At 42.7% G+C, this 16,134-nt stretch overlaps 1 protein-coding gene across 6 annotated transcripts in view; it reads right to left on the bottom strand.

Moving 5' to 3' along the window:
* Positions 1-4,552, bottom strand: part of LOC143217291 (EGFR adapter protein) — a 209,521-nt gene extending 204,969 nt beyond the window's left edge. For 2 of the 6 annotated variants that reach the window (XM_076441394.1, XM_076441389.1), the window contains exon 1: positions 1,178-4,552. In XM_076441394.1, coding sequence (XP_076297509.1) covers positions 1,178-1,216 — 39 coding nt within the window. In that variant the 5' untranslated portion in view covers positions 1,217-4,552. The remainder of the gene's footprint in view (positions 1-1,177) is intronic. The other 4 variants (XM_076441391.1, XM_076441392.1, XM_076441393.1 and 1 more) reach the window with 4 other exon arrangements.
* Between the last annotated feature and the right edge of the window lie 11,582 nt (positions 4,553-16,134).

Here is a 16,134-nt window from a genome sequence, read left to right as displayed (position 1 = left end):
GTTTCGAAAGAAAGGAAACCTCTGGCGCACCGACCCATTCAATTCACGAGCGGAGCACACGCTGGCGCACACACCCGTTTTTCGCACAAATGCGTAAACTTGAGCGTAAATTCACGATCATGCGCTCGCGTGCGCGTACTTGATCGTTTCGCTCGGACTATTCGGAAAAAGAAGAAAGGACCGGGTAGAGAGCGGAGAAGGAAAGAGAGGAGGAAAGGGAATCGTACATGAAAATTACATACTCCCTGGGACCTGCACTTAAAAGGCCTCGAATGTATAACCGTAGGCAGCTAAAAGCTTCGCATACGTCAATGCCAGGTCTTCGTGATATTTCGTAACACGGTCTCGGTTAAGTAAAAAATTGTTCTCCGATGAGATACCGTTGCTCTTCGGAGATCGAACCCTTTCGTCAGATATTCGTAAGAACGATTCCCAATGCAATTCGGTTTTTACGTGGTTTTTAGTCGATCCACTTCAAACTGAAATTTTTTTCAGTTTTATTTAAATCCTACTTCGGTAGACACTTCATTGAGTGCTACTAACTTTGAACAACTTTTTTTAGCAGTTAAAGCAGAAAAATATCACGGTAGGATCCCAGGTCACATAGAGACATAAATGCAAATGATTCAAGGTCCCAAGAAAATATTAAAGGTGGCATAAGAACATACGTTCACTCAATTTATAAAATTTTTGTTATTGCAAAAATGCATAAATGACTCGAGACAAAAACAAAAAATTAAAGGTTGCATAAAAACATACATCCACTCAATTAAAAAAATTCCCATTGTTGTAAAAATGCATAAATGACTCGAGACCAAAACAAAAAATTAAAGGTTGCATAGAAACATACATCCACTCAATTAAAAAAATTCCCATTGTTGTAAAAATGCATAAATGACTCGAGACCAAAACAAAAAATGAAAGGTTGCATAAAAACATACATCCACCCACTTTAAAAAATGTTCATAACAGCAAAAATGCATAAATGACTCGAGACCAAAACAAAAAATTAAAGGTGGCATAAAAACATACATTCACTCGCTTTAAAAAATTCCCATTGTTGTAAAAATGCATAAATGACTCAAGACCCCCCGAAGTTGCTAAAGCTCGGTATTAATGCACGACGTGGACAATTGAAGAATCTTACGAGAGGATCGAGAACAGAAATGAATCTAACCTTAGCTGTGACGAATCTCTTCGAGAACGGTTCTGCCATAATAGGTAGACATCACTTCCCATCTGGTCGTCACGGTTTCCAATATTTTTTTCACAGAACCGGTGGCCACGTTAATTTCAAACAGAATGCACGTTTCACAGGTTTCTATACGAACGTCACACGACACTGCATCACATGTTTCCAATCCGCACACTACTATTCGACGTCTAGAACATATTCCTACGTTCCGCTCGTGCTCGTGCGGAAAATATTCGAAATACTCACATTTGCACTTTTTTTAAACAATATTGCCACTTATGTCACGTTTAATTATCAGGCAGTTTATTTTAATAGAGGTGTAATTTTAATTTCAAGAATTACACGTCTACGGTTGTTTTAAACAATTCAAACGTACATGTAAGTACGTGGCCGTAACGATTGTTATTTAAATGTCGTTAACCTACGCTAGAAAAGGAGACAACGAGGTATCAAGGGGCCGCACAGCGAATCGTAAATTCGATGCGACAATAACATTAACCACGCGAAGGCAGACGCGGAGAGGGATTTATTTCCATTCCATTATACACGGTAATACAAAACACCTTTGGAACAGTGACACACAACGGACATGCGTTTGCAATTGAAGGAACTTCATGAAATTCTATACGGAACGTAGAAACGACGGAGCTAAGCGACACCGGATTATTATTGTGTATCGAATTTGATAGTCGCCGTCGTCTCTGAACGATATACTATCAAATCTACGTAAAAGTACGAAAATATCCGATTGAACATTGCCAACTGCTTAGAATTAACCCTCAGCTTGGAGCGACTCTGAGTCGCCACTGAAAATTGCTGTATCATCATTGAGAATAAATAAATGACTTTCGTATCCACAAAATGGAATTATTCTTGGTTCGAAGAAACGTTTAATTTTCGAGTTAACCCTTATCTTAACTCATTACCAACCTGTGATTATTGCATAATTGTGAAAAATCTATGATTCATGGCTAAATACTTTTTAATGGAACCTTTAATAGCAACAGCAATTTTCATTGTGAAACTAACTAGTCACCCTCAGTTTCATTTAAGATTGTAATGTGGAAGAAAATTTCAATGCTCTCTTTTGGGGTACAGCACAATTATTGAAAACCTATTAATACGTTTTCAGTAAAGTGTTAAAATAGTTCCGAGCGCATAGAGATTGCAAGTGCCAGACAGTAGACTGACAGTACTTTGCTATAAAATGAATTTTCTTGTTTGGAAATTGCTGAAACAATTGTTCGGATCGAAGCATCGATCGACTACCAATGATTTCAGGTCGATCAGATCGACGCCAGGACGCTGGAAACCGAATACTTTCGAACTCGTTGAATTGTTCGCGGCTCAAGGTCGACTGACGATGATCACGTCCGTCTGTATACTGAGCGTAGAGTCAGTCTCGACTACAGAAGAGCTATCTGCTTTCTAGGTCAGCCGTCGTTAAATCACCGTGACACGTGCGACTGGAATGTCATCCCTCGGAGGAGTTCATTATCAAACAAGGGGGGGGGGGAGAAGAATCCGCAGTGAACGTGTCTCTTCCCGAGAATCGTCCGCGGATATCTCTGGTTATCAGACGAGAAGAGAGGCCCGAACGTTTCCGATAAACACCGTAGAATTTATGCACTGTCAGCGAGGCGTTCGAAGAGTCGAACGATATCGCTGGATCGACACCAACGACAACGACGACGGGAAACCTCGAAACCGGACAGGTGTGTGCACGTCCCCTTTATCCCGTGACATCGACGATTCAATCAATTAGCGAGAAGCAACGGCGATTTCGTTAACGAGAAAAACTGGTTGGCGCTCCGGCGTTGTTCTATAATCATGTTAACAAGCTAGATCAACCGAGTGGGCTCCGTCTGATCCCCGGGGACGTTTATGCAAATGATACGGCCCGGTTAGAGCAAGGATAATGCGACCGGCTTGACAGGACACGTGACGAACCCGTCCCGACACCAACTATTACATAGAAACAAACTTCTCCCACGAACATTCTGGAAAATCCTGGAATCTCAACGATGGAAAACTAAATTTTACATTGGGGGTAAAGAAATCGGCGAGATCCAGGAGATCACATGGACACACTACTAGGATGCTGAAAAATCGGCCTGAGGATTGGTCAGAGATCAGAGATCACACAGAAGATCGAAACCTACTTCATTCTAGAGGCAAAAAAACCGAAAAACTCGGAGGTTGATCATGGATCAATCACTGGACAGAAGATCAAAACCAATTTCACTATAGGAGCAAAGAAATCGGCAAGATGGGGCCACTGAACTTCTTGATAAATCGGTTCGAGAACTGACACGTGGCTACACAGATTAGGAAAACAACAATTAACTTCCCAATGGGTTCAAAGAAATCGGCAAGATCCACGAGATCCACTGGACACACTAGACTTGTTCAAAAATCGGTCCAAGGACTGACCGCAGACCACTCAAGATTACACTGGTCTGGTAATCGAAACCGATTTGGTTGGAGACACTAGAATTCCATAACGGTCTCCAAAGATCAATCCAAGGATCGCGTAGACACGTGTAGAGATCACCTGGGGACACTGGACTTAAGAGATCTTGAAAAATCCTCACGAATCGACGATCACAGATGGCACACGGTTGCACTGTAGAGAATCTTCGATTTCACTATGGTACGCAAGAAATCGGCAGGATCCACGTAGGTCACTGAACACACAGGACTTCCACAGCGATCCTCAATCTTTCCGAGGATCGATCACAGACGACGCGCGGTCACACCGATGCGAGAAGCAATTTCCAAGTAGACGTAGAATCGGCGAGATCACTGAGACACTGGACACAAGAGAAATCGTTAAGAGAATTTCCATGAACCGTAGGGTATAAGAAGGTAGAACGCGTGGTCGTCGTCGCGTGTGCTCGCTAGCTGATCACTCACGGGACACTGTCGAGTCGCGAACGAACGAACGACCGGGGCCAGAAAAAGCCGCGGCACCAGGGGATCGGATCGGCTGGATCGGATCGAGAGAGAGAGGATCCAGCCAGGACCTCGAACGCGGGCACGAGCCGAACTGGCCAGCCCGGACCGGTGAACCTCGGGTTATCAGCCGCGCGGATCCGACAAACGGTAGGTCGAGGACGATCGAGTAGCATAATCCGCTAAATCACGTGATAGCAGCGACGAAGGAGGTCCGGCGACAAAGGTAGGAGGACGCGCGACCAACGACTGGGCCCCGCAGGATCGTAAGAGGTCCCATTACTGCCGGGGCCTGATGATACGGTGGACGGCAATCGCTAATGACCAATGGCACGGATAACAGGAGAGGACCAGAGAGAAACAGAGACAGAGACTCTGTAGAACGGAGGTTAGGAGCCTTCTCCTCGGGAGAGAGAAAGACGGACTGAGAGGGAACCGAGCTGGCGAGCAAGAAACAGCCGGAGGAGCGTGCCCTGCAGAGAGAGAATGGGAGAGGAGAGGAGGTCTCGAGACCTGGTGGTGGAGGAGAGTTCGGCAAAGCATGGTCGGGCACCTGGGCGACACTCTACCTCCTCACCTCTTCCAACTTTTCTTTCGCATACTCGATCTTTTGTATAGTGTGTGGCGAGCTCGCGGACCAGGTCCCCTAAACGTACACGCTCAGGCGAGCTGACCAGTCCCGGTGAAGGAACTTAGGCGATTTTTGGAGATCTTGGAGACCTCAGGGGAAGGTTTTGTTTCTTACTGCTTTTAGGGGACTTTCATCTTTGTCTGAAATTATTGTAGAGGAGACTATCTATTGATGTCTAACAATTTTGAATTTCATCTACCCAATTTTCCTGTAAATGCCTGAAGATCCGCAGTCTACTGATCATTGTCTACGTTTTTGTGCGGTGCTCAGCAGCTGAAGCTCCCAACTTCAACGAAGTATTGTACAAAATTCGAACGTTAATTAAACTGTAATCTCCACTAAACTTTAATCTTTTGATAGTTAATACCGGAACTTTAAACGTATGTGCAGAACATGTTCACGGAAATGGTAGACAATAGCAAGGTCCACCTTTTCCAAATTTAATATGTTAAATTAAATCGTGCATCAATTTCGCACATCTCGAAAAAATTACGAAAAATTCGTGCTACAGAATTCGTCGCGTATCACCACGCTATAACATTACCCCCGATGTACAAAAATTACTAATCGCTCGAAATAACATTTTATTTAATCCGTGACTCGGCGAATCACCTACGAATACATAAATTTGCATAATGCTCCTCGGTCAAATTAAGAGTAATAAAAGCGCATTACCGCTTGTTACCTGTCCGCGTAGATTGGCGAACTTCGCCGAAGAGGCGAGTTTCATCCGCGTCCCAGTTCTCTGTCGGAAAATCCTCCATTTCTCTGAAGTAGACTACGGATTTTATGCAAAATTTAAATTATCTCTTTTTCAACCCAAATCCGCCCCTCGTTCAATATTTTCACTGTTTTATTGTGAACTGCTTTATTCAATTGTGACTTATTAAAATTATTGAGAGAAAATTTTGCAGAATTTGTGCTGCGGGAAAAATGATTCCTCGAATGTTGATATAGCGTGTTCCCGTTGGTCCTAGCATTCCTGCTCATTGTGGACCACATTGTGGATCATGCTCGTTCAGCCGACGTCGGCCATTAAACTTAAGGAGCCGAGAACCACCGCGCATCATTATCTCCGTAAGCGAGCATGTTAATGTGTCGATGATAACCACCGTGCATTCTCGTGTCCTTCATCGCTTACAACGTTGTACATGTTTATCGGGCTCTCGCAACGGGTGCGTCCGTGAAGTCCAGCTGATGGACTCTCTCTTTCTCTCTCTCTTTCTCTCGGTGAGTCCTTCGCCGGATCTTTTTCGCTTTTGTTTCTCCAGGGGTTTTTTCTCTTCCTCTCCCTCTCTCTCTGGCTTCGCGTTCACCGCAACTCCGCCACCCCTTTGGTGGCTGCGAATAATCGATCAGTTAGCATTCGCCCCGAGGGCACCGCTAATTAGCAGCTCTTTTAAATAATAGTAATTTAGTTCGACCTCTTTCTCGGCCTACCTTCCTTGCTCGTTCTAACCCCGTTCCTGCGTGCCACTTTCCGCCGATGTTGCGACTTTGTAGACAAACTTAGGGTTGTTGGGTGTTAGGGGTGTTGGAAATGATCGAACTTTGGAAATTGTACGGTTTTTTAGTGTTACCAAGGTGGAGGCTTGATTTATTGCCTGTTTTAATATACTATGGCTTATGAAAGTGAGTGAACGCCCCTTAAAACAATTTTTTAAATATCGAATGGCATCGAATTCAATATTAGTAAACGTATAATTACAAGCGGAGGGGTTCCGAGGTTCCAAATTTTTGAATTTTCAACGGGCCAACCAAATTCTACAATGAAATTCAAAGAACAGGTTCCCGAAAATCACAAAACGAACTTTCTACGAATCCCTCCGCAAGATTAAGTAGTTAGCCTGCGCTGTTTCGAAAAAGACGGAAAGAGAAAGCGCGATAAAATCCAAACGGAATAACTTTCGGCTTCGAAATTTTATCGTAAAATCGCATCAGCTCGGAACCCGTTGTATTGGCCAATCGCACCGAGAAATTATCATTTTTTAAACGATCTTTATCTTCCATGGTTTATAATATCAGTGGTGGTTGACAACGGAATTTCTCATGGCGTGTTTTGGACAAACATTTTCCATCATGAATATATTCTTCACTTTCAACTGTATCAAAGAATATTTCAACTCTGATAGTAGCAGGAATACAAACAAATTCCACAATGACAATTGCCAAACTAAATATCCCAACACGACAACTGCGACAAGAAACCACTGTGACTATAATTGCATACCAAAATGGCTAACGATGTTGATGTGAATGCGACTGTTGTAAATAAACTGCGGACTTTTATGTGAAATAAAGATTGCCTGCATCATTTGCAAGAGACTTGGGCCAGGTAGACGATTAATTCTTACTTGAACCATTTTAACAAGCTGAAAACACTAGATTGGCATCACTAAATTGTAACTTGTTGTAACTTCTTCACTGGTTTAAATGGCACCTACTCATTTTCGCCATAAACACATAAAATCCGCAGTCTAGCTATAAATAAACAACCACATAAAAAAAGAACCTTCCAAACCCCGAAGCAGAACCGCGAAGAAATCGCTTCGAAAGCATAAATATAAATACACCGCAGCGAAGCGTCCGAGCAGCGGTGCCACGCGGCGAGTAACGGTACGGATGAAAAAGTCGCGTTTATTTATCCGTTTAGCGGGGCTATTTGTCGGTAAACAGTCCTGAGCGAGGAGCGTTAAGGTTCTACGTACAGAGTATATGAAACGCTTTGGAAAAGATTCGACGAAGGGGGTCGCATATCATCGTAAACGATCCCATATCTCTGCGTGGTTGAACCGATTCATCCGTGCGAGAGGTCGATGGGATTAAAGTTTCGTAGGTGCTCTCTCGGTCGGGTTCGTATGTAACTGAAAAGGTGAATCCGCCCCTGGCGCCATGATGTGTACCTGAAGATGTGTCATGGTGTGTGGTGTTGGTTGCCGGGCGATGCCCAGTCTCCAGTCTGGCTGCAGCTGCGAACCGGTTATATACTTTCATCTGGCAGTCTTAACACGGTGCCTAAAAGAGAATCCGATGACTATAGCCAAGAGTGCACCACGTGCGTCGAACGGAGACCGCAAGAACGCTGGACCGAGACAGAACGAAGAGGGAGAGGTTAATACCTGTACCAAGGCACGCTTATGCATTGGAAGAAAGGACGTTCGGCTCGTCGTTTTTCTTTTTCCTCTCATTGTTCCCTTTTTTCCTTGGTTTCGCTCTTCTTTTAATTTTTTTTCTTCTGCTTCCTTTCTTCCTCTCTCTCTCTTTCTTCGTTCGACCTGCTACTCCTTCTGTACCAGGCTCTTTTTGGTAACGTCCATCTTCCATTCGATCTCCAGCTTTTCTACCCTTCTTGTTAGCCTTTTCGTTTGACCGGCCGTGCAAGCTCGGGCCACGCAGTACGAAAGCTCGATAAACGGAGAATATCAGGCAGGAATTATGGTTACGGCATGTGGGACAACTAATTGGAGGCGCTCCCCTCCGAGAGAAATGAATCGGGAATGCAAGAGGTACGAGACTCCGCCGGCAGAAAGAAAGACCACGATAAGAAATAAAACCTGAAATCAGGCGGACTTCTGGAGGACACAAAGAACCGAAGTTACGGACACCGGTAGCTGGGTTTCCTGGGTCTTCTCAGACCCGAGAATACCTTCTTCGAAGCTGCTACAAGCTACAATGATTTTAACACTGAAAGTACTTTGTGAACTACGCGGTCGCGAAGAAATAACGGAACTACACGATCTAGGAAACAGCACGGACCCCAGGATTTTTCTTAGATCAAGGTTTCGCCGTGTTTGTTTTCTACTTCCCGTAATTTCTATTCTAGATCCGTCGATCCAGAGACAAAGTCGAGTTTCAATTTGTCGAGGCTCCCTCGGAGTTGACTTATAATTAGACTGCGGATCTTTATGCAGTTATGGCTTTCGAAAATGTTGGAAAAATGCTGGGATATAAAATGCGACAGAATTTAGCACGAAATAAATATGAGCGATCGAAATAAATTTCTCTCATCGATAACTGCTTTGAGCAATCGAAACAGTTTTTCTTCATTGATAACAGTTATCGAGGAGGATCCAATTTTTTGGACACTAATAACTGTTACTTGTAACCAAAAAGTATAAAAATTTAATTTCAATAATGATCAACATTTCATTAATGATTTTTATCGTAGAAAATTTTAGAATAACTGTTATTTTTGGTCCCTGGATTTCATTTATTCCAAATCTGAAAAAGCTACTACCACGGAAAAGAAGATTTTTATTTGACGATTTTAAACATCCGCAGCCTGCTTATAATATTCCGCGACAACGGCCTGTCAATTCCTTCAATTCCAGCTGAATGATATCCTAGATGGTGTACAGAGACCGCGGAGATCTTTTTCCGCGGACCATCCTTGACATTTCATTCATATTCCGCCCACGGAAACGAGTTTCTTCTCTAGGTGAATATCATTGAATTTCTCGGATACTTTCTTATCCCCGGCACATTCCCTAGCAAGAGTTGCCAAGGTTTACGAGTCGGATTTCACGATCGCGAGGACCTCGTCGCTGTTCGCAGATTACCGTGGAAAATCGGCTGATGTACAGCAGAATTCCTCGATACGAACACACACGCACACAGGAGAAACAGTTAAGACATTACTTTATTAATCCTCTACGAATGCTCGTTGAATGATCATTCCAGAGAAGTGCAATGCTTCTCGTTACCGAAACAAGAAAGAACGCGTAAAACATTTTCTAGCTAATTACGCAATTCGCATCATCACTGGCGAGATCCGAGCAAGAAGCGAACGGCCGCAGAAGAAAATACTCGTCTTCCGAGGCTCGTAAACGGAAGGGCGTAGTTTACAACCTAATATACTGTCCATTTTATAGAAAAATATACCGGGTAACGTGGAATTGTCGCGAATGAAGGAAACTTTAGTGGTATGTTAACCCTTTATACCTTGAAAGCGCGTTTACGTGATGCTGCTCTTAAAATGGCGCGAGTGTGCTTCGACTTTCAAAGTGCGGATAAGATGAATTAACATTTCTGGACTTCGAGGTTCAGGTAAAAAACATAATTGTTAGACCACGATTTTCTTCGTGGTCACGATAATCAAAACTTCTTTGTTTGCATTTCAACGAAAACATGATTTCATTAATTTCTTGTCACAAAAATCGATTTCTTGAAGAAACCAGAGGTCGTAGACAAATTTTGAGACCAGACTTGAAATCAGCGTGGAAAAATCTACGGGAAATGATATACAGCATGTTAAAAAAACATTTTTTTCCGCCCGTGGTAACGGCGAAATCACATTGTCTTGAAATTGTGCAGGTTTAACGAATTTGCTCAAGGTTAAAAACCGTTCGTACCGTAATCTCCCTATTATTCCCATATTCTGCAAAGTTTCAGCTTTAATTTTTAAAAAAATTCATCGCTCTACCTCATTTCTATCGAAAGTTCTTTGATATTGAATCGAGTTAGGTCAAATTTACCCATTGTGCGGCGCTCCAACTGTCAATTCGCCGACTGTGCCAACTCGCGTCTAGGTCGCGCTCTGATTGGTTCGTGTTTTTCGTTAATAACTCGTAAACAAAGCCGTGGACGCCGTTTTTTTTCTAAGGAAAATGTTGCTTCAAATGATCTCAGGAATCTCCTATTTTCGGATGTTGAAGGAATTTTGAGACACCATGTAGATAGGTATAAATACGGACAGAAGCCCGAGAATAGAATAAATCGTAGAATTGGTTCGAACTGGTCGGATTCCTCATTAATAGATTGCATTCCCGATGATTCAGAGGATCGGGCTCCGCGGTTACAGAAGTACGTACAGCCCGAAGATAGCGAGCCGATTTTATTTAAGGCAGACAGGTCTTTCTTCTCATAGGACTTGTTCTCTGTTCGAGCGTTACGTGATGTTACTGTAAGAGGCTGCTGCCTCGGTCAAAAACTACGTGCATGTGAATTCCAAGAGGACTGACCTTTCGTACCCTTTTACGTACTCGTGAGATGAGGTAACTGTACGTGATTTTTATTTGTATCATGTTCACAATGGATTTCCTGTGTACCCGTCGCTCTTGAACGAAACGTTGTACGCGTACTCATCTTGGAAAGCTGGATCCGCGTTTTGTTGCCACTGCCAACCCGATTTTACGCGGTTAGGCTCTTTTCCACGTTGCCGGCGATTTTATATTCGCGACGCGTCGACGGATCACACCGTGCCTATTTTATTCGTTCTCTGCAATGTTTCTTTTTTTCCAAATGTGCTTAACTGTGTTAAATCTGCTTAAATATGGTTATTTAAAATACAGTGTGTGAAACACTCGTACCAAGTAATAATCTTGAGAGTTTTTGATTTATTTTACTGGTTTTCTGAATTGCAAACTGAAGTGCATTCTTAATGCACTTTAATGCAAAATGAGATCTGGAAGGTTTCTCAAGGTATTGTATGTGCTGTAGGAAAATTCTAGTAAAGAATGAATAAATATGAAATAAAAGTTACAAGAGTCTTAACAAATACAGAGTGCGACATTTGAAAACAGATTGCTGCAGTTTGTTAACAATCTGGAGATCTCTATGTAGCAGAAAGTGAGGAATATTAAATATTTTTAACTGCGACAAAAAAAAATGTAAAATCTCAAAATAGTGCAATTCCACGTAGTGGCAAAACGCTCAAACTGGTAGACAAAACTACCGACGGTCAATAACTCTTCAAGAAAAATATAAAAACTACGCCACCGAATCTCGCCAGTGGCGATGGCACCGACCGTTGGTCGCGATGGTTTCTCATAGAGTTACGGACCGTTGATAATTTCGTCTACCAGCATGACCGTTTCGCCAATACGTGGAACGCTGCCACCGACCAGATACTACGTCGGTCAGAGTTGGGCATTAATCGATTAAAATTTTAATCATGATTGATTGATTAATGTATATGATTACAAAAAAGAAATCGTCGAAAAATCGAAAAAACGATTAATAAGTATTTAATCGTTAACGACAATTTTTTAACGACTAAACGAGGAGATTAATTGTTAATTGCGATTAACGATTGAAATAGACATTTAGTCGTCAATCGTTGATTAAATTTTCGCCCAACTCTGTGTCGGACGATGTTGGTTTCAATATTAAAAGCAAAACTCAAGGACAAAAAATTCCGAAAAATATATTATTTCATAAACGAGAATTATTACCTTTCACTTTTTTATACGTAAATGTTCCAAGAATCGATCTGTGAGAACAGAAATATGTTGAGAAGACTTTACTGTAAAAAATTAGATGACAAGGTGTGTTCAAGGGAGTGCTTGTCCATATCGTTGGCAAAAGAAATGATTATAAACATTAATTAGCTAGAATTAATAAATGTATCATGGTATTATGTTCAATAAATTAATGCGAGTAAATGTTCATGGTTTAAAAGTTATTCCGTATCTCGAATACTATTAGCCACTTTAACTGAAAAATTAGGTGGTCAGATAGCCAAGGGATTGCTTGTGGACATCGCTGTAAAATAGAATTGTTATAAACATTAACCAGCTGGAAATAATAAATTTATCAATAATTGTCACGGCGATCCACATCGATCGATATTCGGCGGAGTGGGGGGCGCCGTTCGAGCTCGGCGGCCCGGCGAGAGCTCTCCGTCAGTCAGTCGGGGCGGGGGGACCGACGTGAGCGGACGTGCTGCGGGACCAGGAGCGCCAGGAGGAACCAGAGGTGGACCAGAGGTGGACCAGAGGGGAACACCACGGCGATCGACATCGATCGATATTCGGCGGAGTGGGGGGCGCCGCTCGAGTTCGGCGGCTCGGCGAGAGTCAGTCGGGGCGGGGGGGCCGGCGTGAGCGGACGTGCTGCGGGACCAGGAGCGCCAGGAGAACCTGGGAGAACCGGAGGGACCAGAGGTGGACTAGAGGTCATCTACAGTTACCCTGGCCTACCTTCAACTGTCAATTCAAGGAACAACGGTAAGTTTGATTACTAATATTTTTCAAAACTTCCTTTGTCTTTTTAAACTCGTCCTTCATACTTTTGAAATTTTCATCGAGACTTTCAATGAAAACTATTGAGTCTTCTTCAAATTTATTAATTTTATTCTTTATAAAAATTACATTTTGAGCGCCCCACTCGTATGCAGGATTATAATTGCTCTTGTGAGCTGTTTCGCTGGTTGTATTCGCACTTCTGTGCGGGGTTACAATTGCTCTCATGAGCTGGTTCTCTGATTGTATTCGCACTCATGTGCACGATTAGAATTGCTCTTGTGAACTGGTTGTATTCGCACTTTTGTGCGATGTTACAATTGCTCTCATGAGTTGGTTCTCTGATTGTAATTCGCACTCATGTGCATGGTTACAATTGCTCTCTTGAGCTCGTTCTGTGGTTGTATTCGCACTCATGTGCGACGTTACAATTGCTCTTGTAAACTGATTGTATTAGCACTTTTGTGCGAGATTACAATTGCTCTCATGAGCTGGTTCTCTGATTGTATTCGCACTCATGTGCAGGATTACAACTGTTCTTGTGAATTGGTTCGCTGGTTGTGTGTGTATTCGCACTCATGTGCGGGGTTATAGTTATTCTCATGAGCTGGTTCTCTTATTTCAATCATTGATCTCGACAATTTTTATTTCTGAATTTCCAATTGTTTGCATGGAAACTTTCACGAGTCTCACTTCTAAACATTTTCTCGTCTTGTTTGAAATTGGCATTCCTCCGATCGGAGGTCCCCCAGGGGCTCACTCACGGATGGTGCCGTGAGTGAGTACGGGGTGTCGCGTCCCCGGGGCACCCGAATCGCCTATAGGCCGCACCCGTGTGCGGGGTTAGTTTGGCTCTCGTGAGCTGGTGTTAGGTTGGCTCTCGTGAGCTGGTTAGATTCGCACTCGTGTGCGGGGTTTGTTTGGCTCTCGTGAGCTGGTCTTGGGTTTGGCTCTCGTGAGCTTGTTTGATTCGCACTCGTGTGCGGGGTTTGTTTGGCTCTCGTGAGCGGATATTAGGCTTGCACTCGTGTGCGGAGTTATGCATTGATATGTATGTCTAATCATTATTAGTCTGTTTTAGTTAGATTACACCAAGAAGAGAAGACACGAAGAAGAGGACACACGGAGATGACGGCAAACCAAGAAGAGGACTGCCCAACAAGAGGGCATATCAAGAAAAGAATACATCGAGAAGACTTCATCATATTCTTAAGTTAGTTTTATTTCCCGAGCAATTATTGTCTTAGCGTCACCTCCGAACCTGAGCCATCTGCTCAGGTTCATGTTTCTTCTTTGCGAATCAAAGCCTTCTGCTTTGATTCTTCCCCTTTTTGCGTGTAGTCTTTTGGCCCACAATAATTGCTCGGCTTGCGTGTGTTAATTTTTAAGAGCTTGTACCATGCCCATCTGTATATACCCATAATATTGTAGTAATTATTGGCATTGGTATTATTTGTTCGATTTAACGTTTTTGGTTTAATTTCTAAATCTGTAATACCATATACATATGCATATCTAGTTATCAGGATATCGGTATACAAAGGTATCAGCATATCAGTTTAGCAGCATATCGCATATCACTATATCTGTATATCAGTATAGAATTATCATAACAATGAATCAGTATAATACCAATGCCAATAATTAATTGCGTGCGTGCGTGCGTGCGGTAATTTTTAAGCTCGTATATCTTTGTTGTAAATATGTCGAGTAATTATTGCAATAACGTCACTTTACTCGACTCGTATTTTTGACTCCGACACAGCCTTCTGCTGTGTCGGACCTTGCTTGTACGTACCAGACCGGTTGAAGCCGGTATTCGGCGTCGATACATTGAGAGGGGTGGTTCATTGAGACCTGTTCACTCGTATTGCCATTCTCTTTGTTCGTAATCCTACCCGGGTTCACCTCAATGCTTTGCGTTGCCTGGTGGCAGGTAGTTGGCAGAGAAATTCTCTGTTCGTCATCCTACCCACGTCATCTCAACGCATTGCGTTGCCTGGTGCCAGGTAGTTGGCAGAGAGATGGTGTTACGTTTGAACACTTCTCACTGTCCATTCCTCTTGGTAAGGACACGTCGGGTATCGGCTCTGACCGGAGCTGCACGGCAAGCATTGTACGCGCCGCGTCACCTTCGAACTAGAGCCTTCTGCTCTGGTTCGCTCTTGTTTCTCACTTTGAAAGAATCAGAGCCTTCTGCCTGATTCGCTTTTGATCCCCCGTGGATCGGAGACTTCTTCTCCGATTCACACCTTTTGCCCCGCGATAATTACTCGACATACTTGCGTAATTTAGTATTAAGTCTGTCGTTGTAAGAAAGGGAGCCAGAAGGAATATTGCATTCGTTCTGACTCCCTTTCGGGTCAATCGTGCAGCAACCTCCACGTGGTGAGACCTGGGCAATCGGTATTATCCTTTATTTGTAAGACTTTCTAGTGTCTTATGAATAAAGGATAATATCGAGCTAATAGCTGCACATTTAATAAATATGTTGATTTTTCAATAAATTCTATCCGTATACCTATTGTCTTCCATAACATTTTGCAATTTCACCTTCATTCAGATCAGAATATATGTATTATCCAAGCTGATTTGCCCCAGGCGTGAACAATGTCATATATCGTCTGGTTCTATATATTTAGGTAAAGAGACGAGATAGTATTTCGTCGGTGATAGTATTATAAGCCAATTACAGAATGGGTAATGTGAGCATTCTATACTATATCATTCTTCTTCTAATACTTGACGAGTATCTCGTCGGTGGTAGAACTTTTAGCGATGTGGTATTTCAGATCACTGTAAGTTCTACGTTATCTCGCCGGTCGCGATGGCACCAACCGTCGGTGGCGATGGTTTCTCATAGAGTTACGGACAGTCGACAATTTCGTCTACCAGCATGAGCATTTGGCCACTAGGCGGAACGCCGCTATTTAAAGATTTTACAGAGCAGACAATCGTGCCGCTGTTTCCACGGTCTCTTATGGGAGATTCGGCACGAATTATTTGCCGGAGTTAGTAATAATTGATATTCTTTATTTTGGGAACAATAAATCAACATTTTGCATCATGGCGATATATTAAAAGACTACCTCGAATATTCTGTGACTCTCAAAATAGTTTTGGTTGTATTTCCGATTACGTCCATGCTCAGAATTTGATGAAATTTTGGAAATAGTTTCCTTTTTGACTAAATTGATGACTATCGAAAGGATTTTTGGCGACTCGATAAAAAATTTTTTACCATTTCAATTTCAGTCCCTACCGTAACGTTAAAATGTTTTACTATTTTAATGTCACTATCTACCTTACTCACAAAGTCGTAGGCGCGATTGTAATCTGTGATGAGATATGGTTGCGCTATGAGGTCAACAAAGCTGGTAATGATCCAATTT

This window comes from Lasioglossum baleicum, chromosome 16, assembly GCF_051020765.1.
Source record: "Lasioglossum baleicum chromosome 16, iyLasBale1, whole genome shotgun sequence".
In the NCBI taxonomy this organism is placed as follows: Eukaryota; Metazoa; Arthropoda; class Insecta; order Hymenoptera; family Halictidae; genus Lasioglossum; species Lasioglossum baleicum.
This window is presented reverse-complemented; position numbering and strand designations above follow the sequence as displayed.